At 37.6% G+C, this 25,856-nt stretch overlaps 1 protein-coding gene across 1 annotated transcript; it reads left to right on the top strand.

Moving 5' to 3' along the window:
• The first annotated feature begins 11,416 nt into the window (after positions 1 to 11,416).
• LOC121942586 (choline transporter-like protein 1) lies at positions 11,417 to 25,608 on the top strand. Its single transcript, XM_042485840.1, is given in 18 exon segments — positions 11,417 to 11,649; positions 11,909 to 11,995; positions 13,294 to 13,439; positions 14,827 to 14,963; positions 15,116 to 15,144; positions 15,147 to 15,211; positions 16,765 to 16,795; positions 16,797 to 16,935; positions 17,547 to 17,636; positions 18,916 to 19,058; positions 19,300 to 19,486; positions 21,964 to 22,132; positions 22,279 to 22,435; positions 22,588 to 22,671; positions 22,765 to 22,902; positions 23,486 to 23,722; positions 24,778 to 24,852; positions 25,088 to 25,608. Coding segments are annotated over 18 exon segments (1,962 nt in total). The 5' UTR covers positions 11,417 to 11,625; the 3' UTR covers positions 25,112 to 25,608.
• Positions 25,609 to 25,856: the final 248 nt, after the last annotated feature.

Raw genomic sequence — 25,856 nt, 5'->3', positions numbered from 1 at the left:
AATTTAGCACCATTTTGGATTCAGTTCTCAGAAAATCTGTGAAAGAAAAAGCAAATTCATGCACTTTTCCATTTACTACTGTTACACAAATATTAGGCATTGAGCACACTGAATAATGGCAACGGAGATTTGACAAAACTAATATCAGGTTTGTGCTCTTGAAAGAATTCTGGAAACAGCCCTGTGTGCAGATAGGACGTTAGGATAGTGCAGATAGGATGTTTAAAAGCCATAAAGAGACAACAAAGAGCTTGCAGCGGCCTATGCAATAATAGTAATGTTATGTCTTCATTTATTCATTGCCCATTAATATTTTTTTAATGCAATATCCCAAGATTTTTATTTTTTTTATTTTTGGGGAGGCATTTTCACTCAGATTTTTTATGCGCAAATTAAAAATGTTCTTAAAGAAATTGGTGGATGGAAACCAACTGGCAACCTCCGGGGCTGAAAAATGAAGCAAATGCAAAAGTTCCCTGGTAACAACCCTGTGTGCAGATATAAGAGTTTTAAAAAGCCATAAAAAGACGACAAAGAGACCTTGCAGTGGTCTTTGCAATGACAGTAACATTATGTCTTAATTTATTCCCTAAATCTGTTTCCATTGCAGTTATTCCCATTTATCCTTTATCAAAGCCTTAAAACTTGTTTTGTGATATTTTGAGGGTTTTTTTGGGGGGGTTTTTTGCATTCTTGGCATTTTCACTCAAGTTTTTTGAAGTAGAAATTGAAAATGCATACAAAATAAGATGGTAGGAACAGCACTGGATGACATGTTTGTATTTTAAAAAATTTACTTTTTTCACTATCCAAGTTTAGTGTGGTAACATGGTAACATTTGACTACGGCAAAAAAATGCAATCTGAAATACTGTTTTGTGATCATTTGCGTGTGCAGTCTACTTGGAATGACTGCATTTAAAAGTTATTTCAGAATTTCTGAGTATTTATCTGCCCTTTAAGAATTGTTGTTACAGGCTAGACTCTGTCTAGTCCCACATCACAGAGGACGAGCAAGAGCATTCACACAGGCATGCAGCATCACTGGTCACATGTTCAGAGCAGTCACATACATGGTTAAGAAAGACCTATTCATGATTCACCCTATAATCCCCCACTGTTCGACCCCTCGCCTTCTTAAGTGGAGCAGTGAGGGTCCAAAGGAAACAGCCTCACATTCCTCACTGATATAGTTTATTATTGGAAAAATAAGCCCGTCTAAATCATGGCCACTGAAGAACACACAGTGTTTGCCCATGTTGGAAAATGTAGGTGACGCTTGTAATGGGAAAAAAAACCCTGTCCCTCCCATAACTGAGTCATTTTGAGTCCTTGCATATACAAAGACTGCTTTGAGAAGATTGTGTTGCACCCATTTCAAGGCGCCTTTAAATAACCATTTTCTACTGTATTTGCCTAGTAGTTATGCAAAGCTGTAAAAACGGATCTTGGGGTTCATTTACACTAAAAAGAAAACTAAACAAAATGCCAGGATTTCATCTGAAGATCTAAAAATAACACCACCAAACCACACTAAAATCCCTGCAATCCTTTCCTGTCACTTGCTATGCCCTGTGGTTAACTTTCCAAAAGCCTCGAGTCATGCCGGTTTAAATAACAGCGTTTGAGGCCCGGGTGGGAACTTGAGCCACCCGAATATTCTTGAATGAAGCATCCCAATGTGGACGATGCAACTTCAGAGCATTTTGAGGGCTTCGCTGCTGTCTTAATTAAAAAAATGGTCTTTAATTATCTGGGTCTAAATGCAAGAAGTCGTCGTGGGAGAAGCCGAGGGGGCCTTGGCCACTGATCATGGAGACTGTCACCGTGGGAACAGGAAGTGCAAGTTATTGAGGATACAGACCATAACAATCTCCAGGCTAAGATAATCTATCTAATCCTCTTGTGAGAGAATCTGTGTGTGTGTGTGTGTGTGTGTGTGTGTGTGTGTAAGAGACAAGAGAGAACCTAATGTACTGTACGCTCGCTTGTGTGTGTGTGTGTGTGTGTGTGAGTGAGTGACTTCTGTGAAAAACTGTGACGTGTTCAGTTTATCAAATCAAATGATACAGACACAGGCCTTATTTTTGTTTGATGACGACAGTGGAAAACACAGTGTTTCATACACTGACAGAGTCTCTTTGGTGTCCCATGACTGTAGACTTCACATCAGCAAACATAATCGTATAAATACCAAACCACCAGTACCAATCACTGAGGAGAAAGATCAGTTAGCAGGTTTCTATTAACCCTCAAACTGCGCAAATTGAAATTGTGAATATAAAATAAACTAATGGAAACACGTCAATTTAGAAAAAAACTCCCATTTATCACAAAAAAGTTTATACGCTTGCATTACTTGATATTTCAGGCAATTTTAAAAAAGCCATATTTGGCAAAACTGCAATGGAAACATTTTTTTCTCTTCTACAGGTCACATAATGGCTGCGCACTTGACGGCAGGAACTGGCTCCCTCATGATGCAGCAGGAGCTACAAGAGCTGTTATTGCATCACATAACTCTTCAAAAGTTGAGCGGATCATCCGGAAGTTCTGTATCCACAATTCCTCTGTGAAATCATGGACTATCACCTCCCAGAAATCCCTCATACGTGGCCTCTCCCACATATAAGGGGCTTGTGTTACTATTATTGTTTGCATAACATGCCTTGGATTGGAAATAATGAGGGTTAGTGTGGTGGCTGCAATAGAAATAAAGCTGCTAATGTTTTGAACTTCCATCGCCATGCTTCTTGGAATGTGGCATTGATCTCGTGACTGTGTTTATCGAAAGCTTGAAAATATCGTATAAGTTTTGCGCAAATCTGTAATGGAACCCTGCTCTCTGTCTGTTAATGCTCCATTTAACTTGCCCATATCTTGTACATTCAAAACACACAAAAGCACGCACTTAACTTCCTATTAATAATCAGGTGATAGGAACATTCCATTTTTAAGCTGCTGCTCGTAAACACAACATGCTATTTATACATTTTTAATAAGCCCTGACCCCTCTCTGAAGATGCCTATAAATTGAATATATTGTATTGTAGACAGGCTCGGGCCATTTAGTCAACCAGTGGATGAATGATGTTCTTCCTCTCCCTCTGTCTTTCACAAACACGCACAAATGTAGACTCACACACACTGGCGCTAGCTGGATGCCTTCTTGGCTTAATGAGAGAGGTGCTTTTTAGGCTTGACATTAGTTCTGCACACGGGAGATTCTGAGAATCCTGGACATGTGTGTATGTGTCAGTTTGAAAGTAAACATGCCAGGGTGTCTACAGGTATCAGAAACTTAAGTTCAATGCTTTTTTTAAGAACTGTCAAGACAATTTTAAAACAAATTTAAGACTGATTTTTGTGCAAATAATCTTTGTCTTATTTTAAACATTGCAGGAAAGTATATGCTACGGGGTCCTGTGCAGAGGTAGGTTCTATGTAGGATTTAGAGGCTGAATTCTGTTGGTCATGTGATTCCCATGGGATTTCCACGGGATGTGAGTCAATTTCAATACTTATCAAGTATAACAAGCTGGTAATAAGAAGTAAGTCAGTTTCTATTAATTTGTTTTCATCACAGGAAACATATGTGAGAGCACACGTTATTTTATGTTAAGCGTGTGAAGTAAAGTGGATCGTTTTGTTGAGATAATACTATGGCGATGCTAATTCGAGAAAGCTTGTTAATGGAAATTCCCATTATATGTAAGCATCAAGTTAACAGACTCGACACCAGTTATTTGCAGCATAATTCTACCAGTGATAATCAGAATCAGAATAGGGTTCATTACCAGGTAAGTTTTCATCTTGCAAAGAATATGCCTTGGTATTTGGTGCATACAATAAACAGTCAACACATTAAGGGGAAATAAAATTAAGGCAAATTACTGCAGCAGTCAAGAATAAACTGCAGACTAGAAATAAAAAATTTGCAATAAAAATATGAAAAAGAAACTATAAAAATATTTGAAAATAATAATGTACAATAAAGCTGTTTCAGCTTTTATGTTAGAAGTTATTTTAGCATAATACTTTGCTTGTTGCGTTGATTGAATTCATAGTTTTTATATATGAAAATGTTTTTCTAATATTAATAAAATGTAGGCTATATTCTTTATGCAAACTCAACATGGAATGGGACAGGAGTTTTGTTTTTTTTTCTGGGAGCAAGATGGGACAAGAGTGAAAATCCAGTCCTGTGTCACCCTCTAGTGAGAATATGGTTATTAGAATAATAAATTAAATTAATCTACATTTGACCAACAGGTAAATTCAGCTATAAAACAAAAAGACTATTAGATTCAGTGGCAGGTTTGAAGATCTGGGACATCAGAAATGTGGACTTTCACAGAGAAGAGCTCGACTCATTTTGACAAAAAATTGTAGGATAGATAAATGAAATGAGATAAAATGTTTATTGCAATTAAGACCTAACTGATTCAAATTGAAGACAATTTAATGAGTCTGAACGCCTAATATTCATAAAATCAACATTAAAGAGTTTAGAAAGTACTGCAAACACCCTGCATGCATGAGGGCGCTAGTGCGTGAGTATGTGTGTTTTTGGATGAAGAAAAATTGGGACAATAAATGTTTTTTGTTAATTGTTATTTCGTGAGTCGTCATGTTTTAAGGGATAAAGTGTCATATTGCACAGTGCAAAGTGCCAAACATATTAGCGGCATTTAAAATACAATTTGGTTATAGTGAAATGTGTTTGCTGATTTCAGATGGCTCTTTTAATATACGCAATACATATTTGGACAACGCTTAACCTTAGAGATTAAATTGTGCTCAATTTTGACTGTTTTCTGAGTGTTTTCCTATTTTTTGACTACTCGACTAATTTACCTTTAGCATTCACACTTGAAATGTTCTCATGTTTCTCAACGTTCTTCTCTTTTTTGTGTGCGCATTATTATGGTTTGGTCTAAAATAACTATGTTTGTAACTGTAACTTGATGAGTATGTCACGTGATGTACATCAGTAAGTATTTTGCATGGTTGAAAAAAAATCAAGCTGACTTTTGCTTTTATACAGGACATGAACACCAATCTTCTGGGTGAAAGTCCTTGTGTGTGTTTGCACTGTCCACCACCCTGACCTCCCTCCCTCCTGCACTACTCAGACTTTATCGCTCTTTTCACTAAGCTACATGTTTGCCACAGATGCGTTTACATTAGAGTTAGTTGAAAGCTCGATACATCTCATACAGACAATGTAAGTTACCTTGTGCATTAGTACCAGAGTCTGTGGTTCACTGACCAGGCTGCCGTATTTGAACGCACCGGTAATGACAACAGTTTTCCCTTATACAGGCTTTTTAGGAAAATAGGATACTAACATACTAACAACTTATTCCAAACAAGACCTAGACGATGTCACGAAATGGAGACTTGAAAGTCCCAGAAAATTCCCCTGCTGAAAAACGATGACTCTTTAAACATGACCTCATCCTGGACAAGCCGGGATAAACAAAATCTCCAACCAAGAAAGCTATCGCAAACTCTGAGGAACTCTTGCCTCTCCCTTCTTGAACTTTATGTTAGTAATTAAGTTGTGTGGATCCATATTCCTCATGCACGTTTACAATCTATCCACTTAATAAAGTCACTCTGTTTCTAATACTGTAATTTCATTTGTGTTATTTCTATTTACTTTGTACACACAACATCGACGGAAAGAGGGACCCCTTCTGTGTTGCTGTTCCTAAAGTTTCTTTTATTTTGTTTAATCATGAAAATGTTTTTTTTTTGGGGGGGGGGGTTCTTTATTTAAACCAAAGGTCTAAGAAGAGAGGGTGCTGTATGCTGTACACACTGTAAAGCCCTTTGAGGCACATTTGTGACTTCTAATTTTGGTTTATATAAAGAAAAACAGACTTGACTCACCTTGCAAATCAAACAGCCTTTATCTCCTCAGAAATATCCCATTGGGTTTAGGAATTACATCTGAATAAAGACAGAAAAGACACAATTTCTTTAAACAAAAGACATGTGAGTCAGGGATACACTGTGTAAGGAAATGCAGTCTATGTTCTGCTCAGACAATCAACCTGCACCCCAGACGACAGACAGATCCAGATGGATCCAGGCAGAAATCTTTGGCAACAACAGCTGGATTTCATCTGTGACTCAAACAGCTGCCCCATAACTCTGTAACCAGCCGCACCTGAGCACATTCTCACACTTCTGTAGCCACAATAGTGTACTTAAATTGGATTACCAAACAGATACATATGTAACTTTGCTTTTGTTTATGACCTTTTCCTTAAAGGGATACTTCAGATCTTTTCAAGTGCGGTTGTATTGGGTTCTTATCCATAATAAGTGTACTTCATTCAGTAGATGTCAGTAAGCATGCCTCCAGTCTGGAGAAGCAGGCTGGAGTCTGACGTAGAAGCTAAACCATGTTTTGCTGTGGAGGGATCAGCAACAAAACGTATTTCAACCATCTACAAAAACTCTCACCTAAAAAATATAAACAATATCCGTTTGAGTGTGCACTATATTTAGAATATTTTGGCTATTTTGCCTTCTTTTTCTTCAATGCTTTTTTTGGGGGCAGATTGCAATACAAACTTAGCTTAGCTTACAGGATCTAGTTTACATTAGTAAATGAAAATGAAAATACAATAAAACTGGGAAAAAAAGAAACCAGCTATTGTGTAAAGTAAAGCAGAGCAAATCCTTAAATATTGAGTACACTAAACATATTGTTTGTTTTTAGGTGGCTAAAGTATGTTTTGCTGCGGCCCCGTCCACAGCAGTACATTGTATAGCTTTGTGGCGGTGTTGTGGGACTGTACTTAATTTATCAGAGGAAGAGAGGTGGCTGGGGTGAGACTTTTTTTATGTAAAATAAATATAAAATATTACCATTTAAGGTTGAATGTCCCTCATCTAAGCCAAAATTAAAAACACAAGCCCCTCCTCAGTGCTTAATTTAAAAAAAATGCCTGACCCATTTTGCAACATCCCTTCCTTCCTCATAAATAACAAACAGTCATAAACAAGATGGGAAAAAAACTAAAATTAAAAAAAGAAATCACATCATTTTTAATATAAAGTTATAATAATTCTAATTAGAGTTCTCTGGACATTCCCCCCTTTTTTGTAATCTTCTAATAATTCGCTCTCTCTTATATAAAGCAAAATTTAAGATCATTTTCCTCTCACCTTTTGCTAATTTATTTCAATTTGTGGGAAATTTATTGCCAAGTTGCACATGCTTATTTTTAATGTTTTTGAAAGAAATCAACCAATTTACTCAGGTTTAAAAGATTTTGATGCTATTGAAATGTGCCTGAACGCAACACAAGAAAACTGATGTCTATCCCAGGATAAGTCCCATGTCAGTATTCCTGCCACTTCTCCAAACTGGGAGTGTGCATATGTAACACACTGGCTATGGAAAGGTACTCCATACAACCCCACTTCAAAAAACCTAAAGTATCCCTTTAATATCACAACTCAAACTCCAGATTTTAGGCTTTTCACATGAATGAGAGATGAATTGTTAGTATTTGATTTCAACAAAGGTCCAGTGATCACAAAGAATCTATTGTGAAACTAAAAAATGAGTAATTTTATCATCACCCTTTCAGTCCATTTTTGCAAAACAAATTACTTGCCTTTTGGAATCCTCCAAAGCTTGACATTTTCTAACAACCTGGATCCTGAAAGCACCTCAGGACTGAGACATAGAGTATTTATTGTCTTGTCTTGTTGTTTATGAGGAATGATTCTTGAGCTCGGACCAGACCTTGTGAGGGCCAGGACAGTAACATACTGCACCCCCCCCTCACTGCCTCCCCCCACCCAGGACTCTGCTGAACATATGCTGCGCTGGCACCGACTCTTCCAGCAGAGATCCAGGAAAATGTGTTGTCCTTGGACACGGTTGCCACAGCAGCATCAGCAGGAAATAGTTGAGACCCAGAGTCAGGGGATGAGGGGCCAGGAGCTGTTTCATCATCTAATGAGAGAGACCTCCGAACACTGAGGTTTCCAAATGTAACCGCCCAACACGTGCCCTTGTTCTCTCACACACAGTCACAGAAAGGAGCGTTTAATATCATATGTTTTGGGGCTGCAAGATCTCTATTTCCTTATTATCATGACAAACAGCATCAATAATTTCAGTTTTAACAGTTTCTGGATATGATAAAGGGTGTCATTTTGACGTTTTTTTACTGAAAAATGCCTTTTAAAAACCACCAACAGGTTTTGGGATTCAGCTGGTATTTAAAATTTATACAAAATACAATCATTAAAAATTGCATGTCCCTCCCCTGAGCCACGATAAAAATATATATATACAGTATAAATATATATACACATCCCCTATTTTGCACTACCCCCCCCCCCCCCATATAAATGATGAACAGTCCCTATTACTCAAAGTTCTTCTTCTTCCAGAAACTGTTTAACCTTTTGAAACCTTCAGCACACATATATATATTATATATTAATAGTCCACATATTGCAAGAAATTAGAAGTTTAAGAGAATTATTTTAAAATAGCTAGTTAAAAAATATCTAAGGAAAAAAGCAAAAAGCAAAGCAAAATTATATTTATAATGATCATAATAACATATTAAATTATTTTTCAAAATTATTATAATTTTCTAAGCATGTTTTGCATGCCATTTCCTTGTTGTTGTTGTTGTTGTTGTTGTTGCTGTTGCTGTTTTTAATCAAAGTCTTTTCTTTTAATATACATATTTGTTTTTACTGTTTTTGTGTAATATTTTTGTACTATTCACAAAAGTTTGCCTTCTTACAATGTTTTTGAAAGAAATCAAGCCAGTTTGCTCAGGTTTTAAAGGGTAAATAATCCTACATGAAACATGCAATTTCTTTCAAAACAAATTTAGATTTTCTTTTTTTTTTTTTTAAAGCTAGGAAAATGTCTAGGGAAAAAAAAAAAAACAAAGCTAGGACTTGTTTTTTTTAATTTGTTGTTGTTTTGTGTGTGGTTTTTTAAAAATAATTTTCTTGAATCTAATAATTAAATTTTTGAGTAATTTTCTTGGTAATTTTTGGATCATTTATTTTATTGTTGCTCATTGCCTTGTTCTCAAGTTTTTACCAGAAATTAAGTCAGTTTACTCATGTTTCACAGGAAAATTTTCACTTTGAGGAGAAGAAAGATCTTGGGACACAGCAGGTAAGGAGTGAGTCCTTCTTGAAAAAAAAAAACGACTTTAAATATCTTGTCAGGAATCACCGATAGTCATACTTTTTTTTATATAGAGGGCCCAACCAAGTGCAAGCACAATGCAAACAGCACAAATCAAGTGTATCAGGATTTTTTTTAAAAAATAGTCTCAGAGAGTTTTTTTTTTTTTCAGAACTAAATATGCTTGAAGGCATAACACAGAGACCATATTTAAGTGGGATCCAGATTGCTAACCCTTGCCCTTGCCTGGACTCGTGAACATGTGTGTCTGTGGAAGCTCCTACCTCATGAAGGAAGTGACACCATCCTTCAGCCGGTGGGCCTGCAGCAGTCTCCTCGTCAGAGGACATCCCTGCTGAAGTGTCTCTGAGTGAAGATGGAGTCCTGTTGTCCCTCAGCAGCTGGCCACCTCACAGTGTCTGTAATCAATCACAGTTTGTATTTGATGGAAGAATCTGGCTGTGATAAACTGACACAGACTGCTGGGGGCGACAACACCTCACATTTATCACTGTGGGTAGCTGTTGGACAAGCAGCAAGCATCACATATGCTGTTATACTTTTTAAATTTAAACTTGTATGACTAGCTAGCTTACTTTGGGGACACGGTTAGCTCATTTAACAAATTAAAAGAACACAAATGCAGAACTGTTCGGTAACTTGTGTGGTCCAAGTTAGTGGCACTAACATTTATTGTCCTCTATATGAAGAAAAAGTTTACAAAAGAATCTCCAAACTCGAGCAAAGACTGTCGGAGTACCTGAAGCTCCTCATCACTCACCTGTGTGGGTAACAGGGCAGCCGTAATGTGACGCAGTTATGTTTGCTAACTGCCAGTCTTATGGCTAATATGAGTCAATTAGCGTTTTCGTCTCTAAAGTATCATTGGCTGCCATTATGAGAGACGAGCCAGACCACACTATGAATTATGTTCATCCCCAGTCTTCTCAGCCAGCTTACATTGCTTCTTTGCTCCAGCAAACGGCGCCAAATTCAACAGGTGTGTCTTATCTACATGCTTCCAATCTACTGACAGTTGTGCTGCATTCACCGCAGCTCGTAACTTTCCGAATCCTCGAAGCAATAACCACCACAACAACAATAATAATAATAATAATGATAATAAAAATGGTTATCATTATTGAGCTCAATAGTATTATAATTATCATTATTTATAATAACTTTCACTTTCAATTGGTTTTCATGTTTTTATGTAAATTCACACAACTTTAGTTTGAGTCTTTAACACTTTCTATGATGTATATGTAGCTTACCACAGAGGGTTGCCCAATAATCAGGTAATTTTCTTGTATTTTTCACAAGTTTCTTGCTAACCTCTGGGTCATGTCTTCTTTTGTTGCTCATTACTTTCTACTCGTGTTTTTGAATAAAATAAAATCTATTTACCCAGGTTTCAAAAGGTTATATAAATAATTTGATTGTGTTTCCATCTTTGCTGAGCAAGTTTTGTGTGAAAGGAATAAAAACCTGTCCGATATAGATGCTAGTCCCAAATATAAGCCTGCTGAATTCAGTGATTTGGGCAAATAATAGCCCAGGCTATTATGTGAAGTTTTAAGATATTTTGTAATTTAATTATTGTACCTATAGTTACCACTAATGAGTTATTCCCCCACAGGGGAATGTCAAGGAGGTGCCTGGGTTGACATGGGCCACCCTTGAAATCTGATTGGCCACCCCAGGTGCCACCTCATTGTGATTGGCTATCTGCCCAATCAGTTTAAACTGTTTAACAACTTAAGTGAATTTTTGTTCATAGGTGCAATTCAGTCTGAAATTAAACTTGGAACAGGATTTTTAAACAGTGCAGTGTTAGTAATTCAAGTGTGTATGGGTAATGGAGACAAAAATAATAAATTGCAGCTATGCCAATGCATTTGCTTCCATCAGGTAGTGCCCCACTTGGGCCAACCCAGTAAAACAAGTCTGAACACGCCACTGCTCCCCAACACTGGACATAAATAATGATCCCTGCCGACACAGTTCCCTATGACTAAGATGTTCTCTTGACATACCTTATTTTTCTTCAGTGGCGTAACTGTTAATGTTTTCATCAAGTTACTTAAGTGGCAAAAACAAACGAAATTGCAAAAGAAAGCTTTGATGACAGCAACAGCTGCTGAGTGTTGGGTGTTTTCTGTTGCGCTTAGCTATAATTAGCCTTTGGGGTATTTCCGACTGTCCGTGAAGGCAGCATAAGAAATTTGACTTCTTCCGTGTTTACCTGCAGCTCAAAGGGAGTTCCACAAATGGGCGTTAGTTTCTGAATTAAACAGGTCACAAAGTGTACTTTTGTCCGTGTGTCGTTTAGAAAGGAAAAAAGAAAGGGAAAGGGAAATGAGCTGATAAAGTTTAACGGAACGAAAAAGCACCGTAAAGTTTTATATTCGTCAAAGTTAGCTGAAGGAGTCCACAATGGGATGTTGTAGCAGCACCGAGGTAAGTTAGCCACAGTATGGTGGTGGGTCTAAGACTTGAAAAGTGTCCCAGTAATCCTCAGAGGAGTTTGGGACGGTGGTGTAGCGACAGCGTCACTCCTCGCGCGGTGGCAGCAGTTTGTTTTTTCAGCAGTAACTCAGTGATTTGTTGGTTGAGGAGCAGCAGGGAGCTCCAGCTCTGCAGCAGCCCCGACACAAACAGAATTTAAGCTCTCTGTGCCCTCTCTCACTGTCCATTATTGATGCCTATGCCTTGGCAGAGCAAACGGGACTGGAAACCGCTGGAGGAGCGCAGCTGCACGGACATCCCATGGCTCATCATATTCATACTCTTCTGTATTGGGATGGTAAGTTTAAGTTGTATTTTACTCTGTCCACACAGCTAAAGCTAATGCAGTGTAACAGCAGTTATTGCAGTAAATCCTACATTCACATGGGTTATAATTGTCTGTTTCTGCTTAAAAATTTCAGACAGATGTTGATTCAACTTAATGTTGCACTGCATTATTTAGTATGCATTTTGATTTTTAAAATGGTAGGAATGCACAAAGTTTGATTTTTTTTTTTTGCCGATATCCAGTATGACCATATATAACAACACATTTAGCTGATGACCAATACCTATATCAATATATCCACTCCCCCCCCACCTAACTTAAGTGATCATCAAGTCTCTTCTGTAGTGAACAAAATAACAATTATTAACAAAATAAAACATACTTTTATCATAATGACCCACCAGCAGAAGTAGACATAAAATACAATGCTTAGGGTTGATGTTTTGTACATGTTCACTTTGCCAATAAAATTAATCAATTTGTGATAAAAATCAGCAAGTTGGACAGTTCCAATATTTCATATTAAAGCCAATATTTACAGATACCGATGATGCGCCGGCACTGCATTATTTAGGAGGCATTTCCAGTATTTTGATTTTGAAAATGGTTGGGATGCACAATATTGGATTTTTTTGTCAAAATCTGATATGCAGATATATAACAACACATTTGGCTGATGACCGATATCGGTATATTCACTTTTTTTCCCCACCTAATTTTAGTGATCATCAAGTCTCTTCTATAGTGGAATTAACATTATATCATCCATAATTTTATTATGATGGCCCACCAGGAAATGGGGACATAACATTCAAAGATTTTGAATGTATGAATTATTCATTCATTGTGCAAAATAAGAAAAATGCTTCAACTTAGGGTTAATGTTTTGTGCACGTTCACTTTGTCAGTAAAAACAAAATCGGTTGTCTTGGCCTATTACAGTATTAATTATTTAATTATTTAATATTATTTATTTATTTATTTATTATTTAATATCTGCAGATACAGATGATGTGCTGATGATGAAGGAAAACTTTAACTTTAACATAATACTAGTTTATTATTTTATTTATTAATTCCAGTAGACCACCAAAAGTGAAATTTGTATTTGTACTATAAATAATTTATATAATTAAAAAAAAATGATAATATACTTCGGGAAAATAAATTGAATATTGCAATCATAAATATGCATTTCTATACTGTATTTATTTTTTGACCAACCCTAATTATTAATGTATTACATCTTTTTTTATTTCATGTTGTCCTGCAGATTGTTAATGTTATCTTATCTGTGTCGTCTGCAGTTGTGTATTTGTGGCTTTCCCATCGCCACAGGAGCTGCATCCAGGCTCATCTCAGGATATGACAGTTATGGTAACACATGTGGCAAGAATAACACTCAGAAGATTGAGGGGGTGCCTCTTAGTGGCCGGGACATGACGGAAAACAAGTCAGTTCATTTTTTTAACATATAAACAATATGCTGTATCTAATCCCTGCTGCGTCTTAAGTGTTTTTATTTGCTCTGTTTTGGTTTTTTAACTGCCTACAATGACAGCTTATTTGGTAATAGATTCAGTAAATTAGAGCAGAAATGCTGAGACCTCTTTCGCCCTCTGTAGTTTAGTGTTGGTGGCTCAGAAGAAGGCATTCAGTATTACTTGTGTGCATGCAAGGATTGCATCATGTAATCCTAATCTAATTTGCCGCAAACAACCGGTTACTGCATCTGTAAACACTTCACTTTGCCTCCCGTTCTGGCTTACAGAGTTGATAAGGTTCAGCTGTCCAGACCATGACCCGCTTACATTCACCTGAAAATCACACATTCCAAATCCTCAAAAGTTGTAGAGGCTGCCGACAGAAGACGTCCAGGACAGTCTCATGTTCAGTCTGGTTGAGGAACTTCATTTGCATTAATTCAAGAGAAGAAGATGTCATCAGTCGGAGGGTTAATTTAGATGAAAATCAGGAACACAGAGCTCTGCTGCTTAAGATCCTCACATATCTGAATGGAGAGCATAGTTTAAGGGCATATCTCCCTTTGTAGAAATTTTGTAGAAAAAATGAGTCAGAGATCACAGCAAAATGAAATGACCTGAAAATAAGATGAGAGGGATTATTAGATATTGTCATTCAAAAAAATGGGAAAATGTCCACAAAACTACATTTATCATTTTTATAATGATATTTTAGAACTATGTTAATTTGTTTATTTATTTATTTATTTATTTATTTTTTTTTTAGCAATTTTTAGGTCATTTTCTTTTGTCTTCTTCTTCTTCTTTTTTTCCTATTTTCAGATATTTTGTCTTGTAACTTTTTACCAAGTTCTTGCAAATTTTTTTGCCATTTCTTTATAAATTGCTTATTGCCTTCTCCCCATGTTTTTACAAGAAATTTATGTCGATGTGTATTTTTATCACTCAGATAAAATTGTAACAAATTCTTGTCTTGTCATAATTTATGTGAGAAGTCTCTGATGTTATTCCTCCTTTTGGGCAGTAGCTTTCCATCAGCATGCAGCCTGTAGGCCCAGTTTTACTGGAACAATGGGTCATGCTTTATTGATGGGCTGATTGCCCATGGAGACTTTGCATAAAAGGCGTTTGGGCTACAAAGAAGGGTCTGTGTGAGCGGGTACCAAAATGTCACCGTCTTTCATTTTGTGCCCAGACAGAACAGTCCCAACTGGCATAGTGATAACCAAATATACTGAGATTTATTTCAAATGGAAATGGAAATGGCTGGTTATATTTGTGGTTGGTTGTTTATTTAAGGTGTGATAGTGCTAAATATTCAGCAGCTAATGACCCTGAATTGTTTCTCCCTGTCAGGTATGTTTTCTTTCTAGACCCTTGCAACGTTGACTTGATTAACAGGAAAATCAAGTCCATCGCCCTGTGTGTCTCCAAATGTCCTGCTGCCGAACTCACCACTTACAGTGACTTGAAGCAGTTTGCTCTGCATAATGGTGAGTGAAAGAAACTGTCCACTGTGTGAAGTGAGAGTTTCAGTTCATTGATATTTGTACATAAATGAGATATAAATTGGATTATAATTCCTTGCAGAAAACATTTGAATATTTTGAACATGTAATCTAATTTTTGGTTTTCCTCTTGGTAGGATCTCATCTCTGCGCCTATGATATTACTCTCCTACAAGATACACGAGCCATTCAGAAAGATCCAGCAAATGTCCCAAACTCCCTGTTCCCCCGAGGTAATCCTGTTTATGCTTTAGGTTTAGATTTAAAGGAGCTGTGTGTGACATTCAGAGCAATGATAAAGTCGTAAACTGTTTGCTATGTAAAGATGCAGGAGGTAATGGCGTCCAGAGCAAAGAATGAAGTCACGCTTCCTCTGTGTGTTGTAATCATAGACTGAAAAGAAATGATGAATGTGGCCACCAAGATGTTACCAATTCTTTTTTTGACCCCATTTTGAAGCCTCACATTTTGGCTGTCGCCATCTTGGAATTTGGAGCCAAAAGTGGCCATAGGTTAGCAAGGTGCATTTGCAGCCATGGTTTACTGAGATAAAGTTAATGTCAATTTTTCCTCGGCAAAAACAGGCCTGAAACCATTATCCATCTTTTGTACAACCAAATGCCAATTGTAAAGATCCAAAATGTTACAATTAAATCTCATGAACTAAAATCATACTAATAGCATATGCCTTTACTCTTTGAATGGGTTGTTGCATCATTGGTACGTTTCCCAACTAACGTTGTTGCTGTGCTGTTGGCATGTAAATGGACGGCACCTATCTGTAACTCAAAGTGGCCAAATCCTTAATTATTCATAACATTAAGCCCTAAAAGCGTTTTAAACAGGTGAGCTATACCAGGTTGTAAACAAGTTTATTTATGTGTAAAGTCAGGCATGTCAACATCAGGGTCTATGGGGATTTGAGGAATTTTGAGTGCGGCACTTGTTTGTTGGCTTCATTGCTGCTTGGCGGTAATCCGAGCTTCTCTGCTTTTTGTTATGGTAGATGGTCTAGCAGCAAAAGTTGAAAATTTTAACATTGGGGGGGTCTATAGGAATTGACTCACTTCTGGAGCCCGCCTCAAGTGGCCATTAGAGGAATTGCAATTTACATGTTTGTTGGCTTAATAGCTGCTTGGCTCTAATACGAGCTTTCTGTTCTTTGTTATGGCAAAGTGGTAGATGGTCCAGCAGTGCTTGAGTGTTAGTTCATGTGAGTCCTTGTGTGTGTGTCCCACTGGCTATCTCTTTGTTGCCGCTCCTCACAGCACTCATATGGCAGTTACTGGTGATAACAGGACAGTGTGATCGTGGAAATGTAGTTGCCATCCTTCCCAGTTTAGCAGTGTTAGCTTTGTTGTTGGCGCTGTTTATTAAGTTAGCATCGTTAGCAGCTACCTGCGAGCTCAGCCACCTCGATGTTGAGAACCGTGTGCAGACTTAATCATACATATGCTCTGAAAGTTGCATACAGCTCCTTTAAGAAACAGTACAGAGAGCTAGGGAGCTCTGGGAGAGGGATCACTGGTCCAGTGAGTTCAAACCCACATCATGAATACAGGAAGTCTGCCTTTTGTCACGTCAGCCATTCAGTCATTATTTATTTATTTCAGTGGTTAATTCCAAAACGATGTGCACTCTAACGTACTTATACACATTCCAGGACCAAATAAATAATGTAGACGTGGATATAGATAGTCTGCCATGGTCCACAGTCCTCTGCTTTATACTCTTATCAGTGAAAAATAAACTAACCCATGCTCTTTTATCTTCATAATGTCTGTAGTAAGCCTGTCCCACTGCTCCACCGCTGTATTCCCTGTGGACGTCGGCTGCTATGCTGAATTCGCCCAGGCGTTTATCACATTTGTCAGTGACAACACTGTGCTGCGGCGGGTCGTCGCTGGGGTCATGGCCAGCAAGGAGATCATCATGGGCCTCTGCGTGCTGGCTTTAGGTAAAACACACGGTTGCATCTGGCTTACAATATGCATGAAGTGAATAATTAATTATTTGTATCTGATGACTGTTCAACGGTATGTTTTTCGTTTTTGTTATTGTCTGCTCCTACTGCGCCACCGTGATTGCTCATGAGGATTCAGTAGGAAGGCAACTTTCGGAAGCCAAGCTATTTTTGTCATAAAAATAACAGGAAATGTGGTTACAGTCATTGTATCTGCTCAAGTTTAGCCCGAAGGCACTGATTTAAGGTCTAACTCCTCCCATTGGTGCTGTAAAAAACACAGATCCCAAGTCAGTTTGAGACATCTTTTAACCCAATTATTTGATCCATGTGGTGTGGTTGCATCAACTTACAAGACTACATGATTCAGAGCAGTTTGTGCACACGGGATGTCTGGGCTTTTCTGAGTCACTGTTTAAATGGCAAACCCACAGCTTAATGACATAGCATTGTTTAGTGTGTTTTATTTATGTCTAAGATAAAGCGATATTTTATCAAACCTTACAATTAATGAATTATTAAATGAGCACTTTTCAGGATATAACATTTTTCGTGTTAGTAGTATTTTATGTTCTAATACGATGCACTGTGTTTTTGTTTCTCAGTCCTGTCCCTGATCCTGATGGTTGTCATTCGTTACATCACCAAAGTTCTTGTGTGGATTCTGACAATTCTGGTCATCATTGGCTCTATAGGTAAGATTACTAAGTAACATACGTGTTGTAGCACCCACCAGTCTATTTAATTTAGCCATTTAAAGGTATAGTTCACCCACAAAATGAGCATTTACATATGATTTACTCACCATGTGTTATGTTGAATTTATAAAGAAACCTTTGGTTTTCCCACATGCCTTCATGCTGAACAGAAATTGTCATTTAAAAATGTACCATTTTATACTTGTCTTTGTCAATAAGCGTAAGCCTATGTTATTACCAACCTATATTGTTACTTTTCATACTGAATGTACGAAAAGTTTGTTTTTATGTATTTAACATCAACTTGCCATGGGACTAAAGATGGAAATTAGCCTCTGGCTACAATCTTACATATTTACATGTAAATGGTCATTAATATGCCCTACCCCATATTTTAAATGAATAAGTTACAATTAAAATTGAAATTCCAAAAAAGGAATGAAAGGAATGGTGGTGGTCTGCCACGATTAAAACGTGCTGCCGTGTATTGATTTTGTTGCTTTGGAGCTGGATCATTCATTAGGAGTACTACTGGAATATATATACGATATATATATATATATATATATATATATATATATATATCACAGATGGAGCAGAAGAACGCTAGGTGCAGTGAAATTAAAGCTTAATCGTTCATTGTGCTGAGGAAAGAAAGAACTAGAGGAGTTTCACCTGCACTGCACAGACCTGAAAAAATGTCCAAAGTTTTTAAAAAAATGGAAACCCATGAATTAAAGTTATCATGGTCCCTGTTTAACAAAAATAAAAACCATATCAAGACATCTGTTAACATATTCACACAACTCATGCAGTATCATCCAAGTCTCATGTATGCATTTGTATGCTCAGTACTTGACAAACACATGCATTTTCACTAAAACCTTACCCTTTAAAACACTTCTCCTTATAAGTAGCACGCGTAGGTAAGCACGTGCATTTGAACTCCACTCAGAGCAGAGGCTGTAGACATATGTTTTGATATAGTTTTGCTAGCCCCCATTCATTTCATTTAATCAAGAATGCTTGCCATTTTGAATTCTTTGTTCAATGTGGGGGCATGCTCAAAAAAAAAAAGGCAAAAGTTTCCTCATGAATTTAACGTTACACAAGGTGAGCGATTAATCTAAATTTGGTGGTCAAAGTATTACTTTGAAATATGTGTAATTTATTTTTTTTTGTTTTGTTTTTGTCTCACTCAGTTACGTTATGATGATAAAAGACAAGGCAAAAGATGCTCCATATTTGAAGTCTTTTGTGCTTTGATGTGTTACAGGTGGGACAGCCGTCCTTTGGTGGCTCTACGTGGACCACAGGAAAGCCCTTGACAATAACACCTTATCAGTATTTGGGAAAGAAGTGGCCTCAGATAATGTTAAGGCCCTGCTTATATATGCAATTGTGGCTACGGTTTTCACGGTATGTTTGAAGCACAAGTACTGCATGTATGCATGCATTTGGTGATGGCTGATATCCTGTATACATGTTCTCACAGTTTCACTAAGGCCATAAAACACACAAAATTAGTACTAAATAAAATACACAGCCTGTGGTTCAAACGTAGTGTTTTTGTAAAACTGTGTATTGATGTGACAGGAAATGTCCAACTCTGCAGCTCATTTCAGTGACTTCATTAGATTTTCTCTGTGTTGACCTCCAGGCGGTTCTCCTGCTGGTGATGTTCTTCATGAGGAAGCGCGTGGCTCTCACCATCTCTCTGTTCCACGTTGCTGGTAAAGTGTTCATTCACCTTCCCCTGCTGGCCCTGCAGCCTTTCTGGACCTTCCTCTGCCTCATGCTCTTCTGGGTCTACTGGATCGCCGTGCTTCTGGCTCTCGGGACTTCAGGTGAGTTTCAGTACTGGTACTTAATATTTGTGGATGTTTGTAAAACCCACATTTACACGTCAGAGTGCTGTATTGGTGTAAACATGCTTCAGAATAGTTTTATTTTCAATGCAGCACAGTCGTTTCTAGCATCAGTGTCAGCTGTAGCGTTCCCAAACAAGTAGAATATTAAGTTTGTTCCTTGTGACATTTTGTCTTGGTTTGGAGGCATGACTTAACTCCCACATTTGGAGTCTGGTGCCAGTCTCGTGATGTGGGAGGATGCAGTCAGAGAACGACTTCTCTCTTCCTCTCCCACTTCTCTTTTCTCCATTAGATTTTTTTTATTTTCTTTTTATTTATGACTTTTAAACCACAGCCTCAAAAATACAGCAGGTTTTTTTTTCCTAGTACTTACAATTATAATGCTTGTGCAATGCGGATGTAGTACAATTTACAGGATTATTGCAGTAGTTTTCATTCCTCTATTTTCGTTTCTTTTTTCCTGATTTTTTTTGTTAAAATAAAAAACAAATATGAAATACTACTCGTGTATATCTGTCCATCCAAAGCTCTGTAATTAAACATAACTAAATACACTGGAACTGAAGAAATGTACATTGCTACACATCTCATTGAAAAGAGCAGAGGAAACAGTAGTGGGGTCATACAAAGTCTGCTTGTAATCGGGTTATAAGTATGATCCATGTAGTCCAGATCTGATGGAATTTATTCTTTAGAATCCTCAAAGAGAAGGTCATCCTTTCTGTTTGAAATAATTATTCCATACCAGTCTACCAAAGTGGGTGGTCCTGGGTTTAGCCACTTTCTTGTGATTTACTTCTTACTTGCCGCCAAAAGGGCCCGCAGCAGCTTTGTATCCCTCCTCTGTTTCAGAAACACAGCATGACCCAGATAGAGAGCCTCCAAGTTCAGAGGTATCTGAGTCTTTATCACTGTGCTTGAGGTTTTGTGAATGCCCCTCCAGAACAAGTGTCTGCTATTGATTTTTAATTCCCACAAAGTAGCATTTAAAACAGAATGTCTATACAAATGAAGTCAAAACATTTTCCTTCTTATTTTTGGTTGTATGGTTTGAGAATGTATGCTATCATATTAATGACTCAGTTTCAGTTGCAGTGAAATTGAAATGTAGGTGCTTACAGTGAAATCCCATCATAATGCATTGAGTATTAAAATATATTCTATAATTAAGTTTTTGAAAGTGTATGTTTTGGTTAGATTAGTTAACTTGCTCCACACCCCTCCTCCCTAACTTAGACCCTTTTTTAAGGTGGGGCAGAGGATTTTTAGGGGGAGATAGGTCAACAGTATATGTCACACAGAAGTTGTATACACCATCTGAAAGCTGGAACCTGAAGATAATTCTGCAGCTCAAAGTTTGAAAGTGGTATATACATGGTTGTGATGTGTGTGAAAATAGCCATTCCATTTTTTTCCCCCACCAAAATGAAGCCTAATTTTGGAGCTTTATTTAGCCAACTTCCCAATAAGCTAGCATAAAATGGCACTAATGGACTAATGAGGTCATCTTGTTTCATACGAAACCAGCATCTTGTACCAGCCTCAGCTTTAAAATTCAGCCCGTTATAGCCTCTCAAAGATTTTAACGTCAGCCGACGAAGCTGAAGTCCTTGTGAAGTGAAAGAGGCTAGATAAAATTCTTGACTTGTTTGACCTTCTGCACCCTCAGAAGTGTGAACATTTCTGTCCAAAGAGGAGACGTTGCACACTGTAACTGTTGAAAAAATGCCACAGAATAGTATTCCGTTCATAGCATGTGGTATATGTCAATGTGCTTTTCACACAGGTGGTCTCCAGCTAATTTGTGAATTGTGTTCAATGTTCATAATCAGCAGTTGTGGCGAGTTTGTTGAGTCGATTGGTGCAGCTTTGATTTGGTTTAGATTACAAGCAAAACTCAGACAGATACAATGTATTGCACTTGTTTCCAGGTAAGATGCCATAAAATATCAATAAAATCTAGAGAGATGTGTAGTAAACCCAAATGTTTCAGCTGTTTTGTAAAATTGACACACAGTACATATTTAACCCTCGAAACATGGATCGACATCACTTTCCTTGTGCTCATTCAAACGCCTGTCACAAGTATTTAAACCTCTGACCTGGGCAAATTGGTTTGACTTTTTTTTTTTTTCGGAAAATGGGCAATGAGAAACTTTTCAAGAAATGTCCCACATTTTGCAAGAAATAAGTACATCTCGAAAATTATTAAAACGTAAGCGATGGAAAAATGTCCAGAACATTTAATTTATGATTGTAATAATTAGATGTTAAAATGATGTCACATAATTATTATCATTTTGCACTTATGATCATTTTTAAGTAATGTTCTTGTACTTTTTACCAATTTCTTGCTCATTTTTTGGTTGTTTCTTCTCAATTTACTCATTGCCTTCTTTCTATGTTAATGAGTTAATGATCCAATCTAACCTCCGGCTTGTATTCCTTCACAGGGACACCGACAAAGAACAACTCTACAGGTGTGGTTGAGTATGTAATGCAGGGGCCTCTTCAGTATCTGGTGTGGTATCACGCTGTAGGTCTCATTTGGATCAGTGAGTTCATACTGGCCTTCCAGCAGATGACCATCGCTGGAGCTGTGGTCACCTACTATTTCACCAGGTACCAAAAAAGTTACAGAAAGTATTTGGGGTTTTTTTTTTTATCATACGGAAGACATAGATTTTTCTTTGCCGAATTTGATAATTCAGCTTTTTGGCTATAAAATTTCAGTGCTGTCTTCTCTCTTTCTATCTGTTCAACTGAAGAAATAAATCCCAGTTGCCAGCGACTCCCATCCTCTCCTCCATGGTGCGTGCCATCCGCTACCATCTGGGTACTTTGGCCAAAGGCTCCTTCATCATCACGCTTGTTAAGATCCCTCGTCTCATCCTGACGTATATCCACAGCCAGCTCAAAGGAAAGGTGAGCTGTGAGGAGCTGTTTTAAAAAATGCTGCAAACTCAAAAACTCCATTATGGTCTCATGTTGAGCCTGTTAGTGGTGATTATCAGTCCTTTTTACACACATCTGATTAATCCGTTTGTTAACCTTTGAATTTCTTTCCTTTATCACAGGAGAACGCCTGTGCTCGCTGCATGCTGAAGGCTTGTGTCTGCTGTTTGTGGTGTCTGGAGAAGTGCCTTGCATACTTAAATCAAGTAAGTAATATCAGGTTGGCGAAGGAGGAAAATCTAGTGTACTGTACAGTGAAAACATTTTACAGTGTACACGTCTGTATTGCATCATTTCAGAATGCCTACACTGCAACAGCCATCAACAGCACAAGTTTCTGCACCTCTGCCCGGGAAGCTTTCCTCATCCTGGTGGAGAACGCCCTCCGAGTGGCCGCCATCAACACTGTGGGCGATTTTGTCCTCTTCTTGGGAAAGGTACCGCACAGAGAAATATTCTATATCAGTGATTCCAAACTGGTCCGGCAGTGGGGTGCTGATTTTGGGTTTAATCATTATTTCAGCGTCTACACATAGATAATAACGTTAATTTCACAAAATCCAAACAACAAATGGGCTTAGAACACAGCGAACTAAAACAAGACTGCAAGAATAAAGTGCAATTACCTAAAAAATTTGTTTTTCACAAACTTGACATGTTCACTACCTACTTGCAGTCCACTTAAAATGGACCCTGCCCCACTGTTGGACCACTTGGGAACCATTGTTTTTTATTATTGTCCACTAGGCCTGTCACAATAATTATGCTATCGTACGATAGATGGACATGACCTTTATCATGTTGACTTTGATATATTTTGTTTACATTGTTTACATAAAATCGTCTCAAAATGACAATAACATCGTGTAACGCAATTATTTCTGGGCCAATACATCGTCCAAAAAATGCAGTTATCCTCACAGGTCCATTGACCACTAAAACAGTGTTTTATGTAAGATAATCCCCCCAAATCAAACTGTCCTTAATGTTTTCTAACTTGACTCCTATCTACACTCTCAGGTGCTCATAGTCTCATGTACAGCCTTCGCTGGCGTCCTGGCTCTGAACTACCAGCGGGACTACACCGTGTGGGTGCTGCCTCTCCTCATAGTCTGTCTGTTTGCGTACCTGGTGGCTCACTGCTTCCTGTCTGTCTTTGAGAACGTGGTGGACGTCCTCTTCCTCTGCTTTGCTGTGGACACAAAGTACAATGACGGCAGCCCTGGACGAGAGTTCTACATGGACAAGGCCTTAATGGTGAGAGGGTAGTGTGTGTTAGAGAGGGTATCAAGGCTAACAAATAACGGAGTAACACATAAACACCCATGTGAACAGATTAATCCTCAAGTGGTATATCCAAGTGTTTTTAAACGGATAGTTCACCTTAAAATGAAAGTTCATTCATTGACTGCTCACCCTCATGCTAATGAAAATTCAGCTGAAGTTTTATAGTCCACAAAACACTGTCAGAGATTCACGGTGTAAAAGGCGCTGCACTCATCTCCCAAACAATTGAAGCAAATGGTGACCAGGATTCAAACATTAACTGCTTGTTCAAAGTCATTCAAGTGTCCTGAAGCCCTGACGTGCCACGTTGTTTTGAAAAACGTCACTGGTGCCATGTTTGTAGCCCTGTTGTGGCCTGTAGCTTCTACTGCCCTTTTTTGGATTCTTTGTTCAGGCATGCGGAAATAACAAAATAGTTTTCTGCACAAACTGAACATAGCATGAGGTCAGATTGTTTTTTTGAATTTATTTATTTATTATTAATGAGTGCAAAAGGGCAGCACAAAAACAATAACAAAAAAAGAGTATTGATGGGCAACGCATACGTGGAAGTAGATGGGGACAGAAAATTTAGATTAGACCAAACAAAACAGGACAAATAAACAAGCAAACAACAACAAACATACAAAGAAATGATCGGGCATGATGGTACTATAAAAATTAAATAAAAAAAAAAAAATTAAAAAGGGTCAAAAGTAAATAACTAAAGAGGTAAATAAAAAGGACGGAGTAGCTGGCACCCCTAGTCACCCTCCGAGGTCCCACGGGGGTACTAGAGCTCAGGCAGAGGTCAGTTCTGGGCTTGCTAGCTCTCCCATTTGCACTCATTTGTTCTGCTACTCTGGTCAGTGATTGTTGTTCAAATGGTCTTTTTGTGGGTGAAGTACTCTTTAAAGGACCATTTTTCACTCAAGTCCCAATGCTTTCTAATTCTTTATCACAACACTTTTATTCTTAGCAATGTACAAGAACCATATTCTTTTTAAAAAATGAGATAACTGGTTGTTTAACTGTCTTGTTTTCAGGAATATGTTGAGAACAGTAAGAAATTGGGTTTGTACAAGTCTGGTGACGGAGAAGGACGGGAGATGAAGCCCATGGTGAGTTGGAAAATCTCTGAAGTGTTTTCACCGTATGTATGGAAGCTGCTTCAGAAGAAACAAACAGAACATTCTTGCAAAACGCTTCAAAACATAAACAGTAAACTGAGTTTATGCCTGTGAGGTCATTTGGTGCGACTAAATGACTTAACCACGAGGTTGTGTGTGATCCCAGCTGTATGTTTTGTGGCATGAAAGAGTAAATACATATGTTGTTTTTTTTAATTTCTTGCAGGCTCGAGGAGGGACTCAAGCTTGACCGAGCAGCAAAAGATCCTCCAAAACCACTAAAAACACACCAAAGCTTAACTCTGAGTTCATCAACATTTCACTCCAGGGTCATCAGTAAGATGACATTTTCTACTTTATTTTATACTAAAGCTACACAGAGTTTCAGTAAAAGATGCATTGAGTTTTATTGTCTATTTTTGAGTAAGAGAGTTTTAAAGTTTGACACTAATACATGCAGATGTAATAAGGCAAAAACTTATCTGGGTGATTTGTAATTAATAAGATAGATTTGCTTTTTTGTCTTTCTCCCTGTGTAAGCATGTTTTCCCTTTTATTCCATTTAAAATAATGTGACCGTTTTGACATGGTTTAACATGTTTGGCTCTCTTTGTTACAGAATTAGTGTTAGCTGTAGTTAGAATAGTTGGGTGTACATTTTGTAATAGATAGCTAACTGTGTTTTGTCAAAGTTGTTCCAGTTGTTTTATGACTCAAATTTTATACTGAAATAAATTAAGACACAAAGTTGTGTTGTTTGATCTTTTTTCCACATCAGAAGCCTAAGAAGAGCTATAAGATACAAGCTCCATTAACATTTTTAAATGACAGCTAAAAATCTATATTTTTATCTGTTTGGTTTTAAACATTTTTCTTAATTTATTTTTAATATTAATTTTCTTTAAAAAAGTTGAAATTATTTTTACTTGTCTTTTATTACTTTCAATTAAATGCTTCATTAGCTACTTTCTTTAAATTGTTTAATTTTGTTGTCT

Source organism: Plectropomus leopardus, chromosome 4, assembly GCF_008729295.1.
Source record: "Plectropomus leopardus isolate mb chromosome 4, YSFRI_Pleo_2.0, whole genome shotgun sequence".
Lineage (NCBI taxonomy): Eukaryota > Metazoa > Chordata > Actinopteri > Perciformes > Serranidae > Plectropomus > Plectropomus leopardus.
This window is presented reverse-complemented; position numbering and strand designations above follow the sequence as displayed.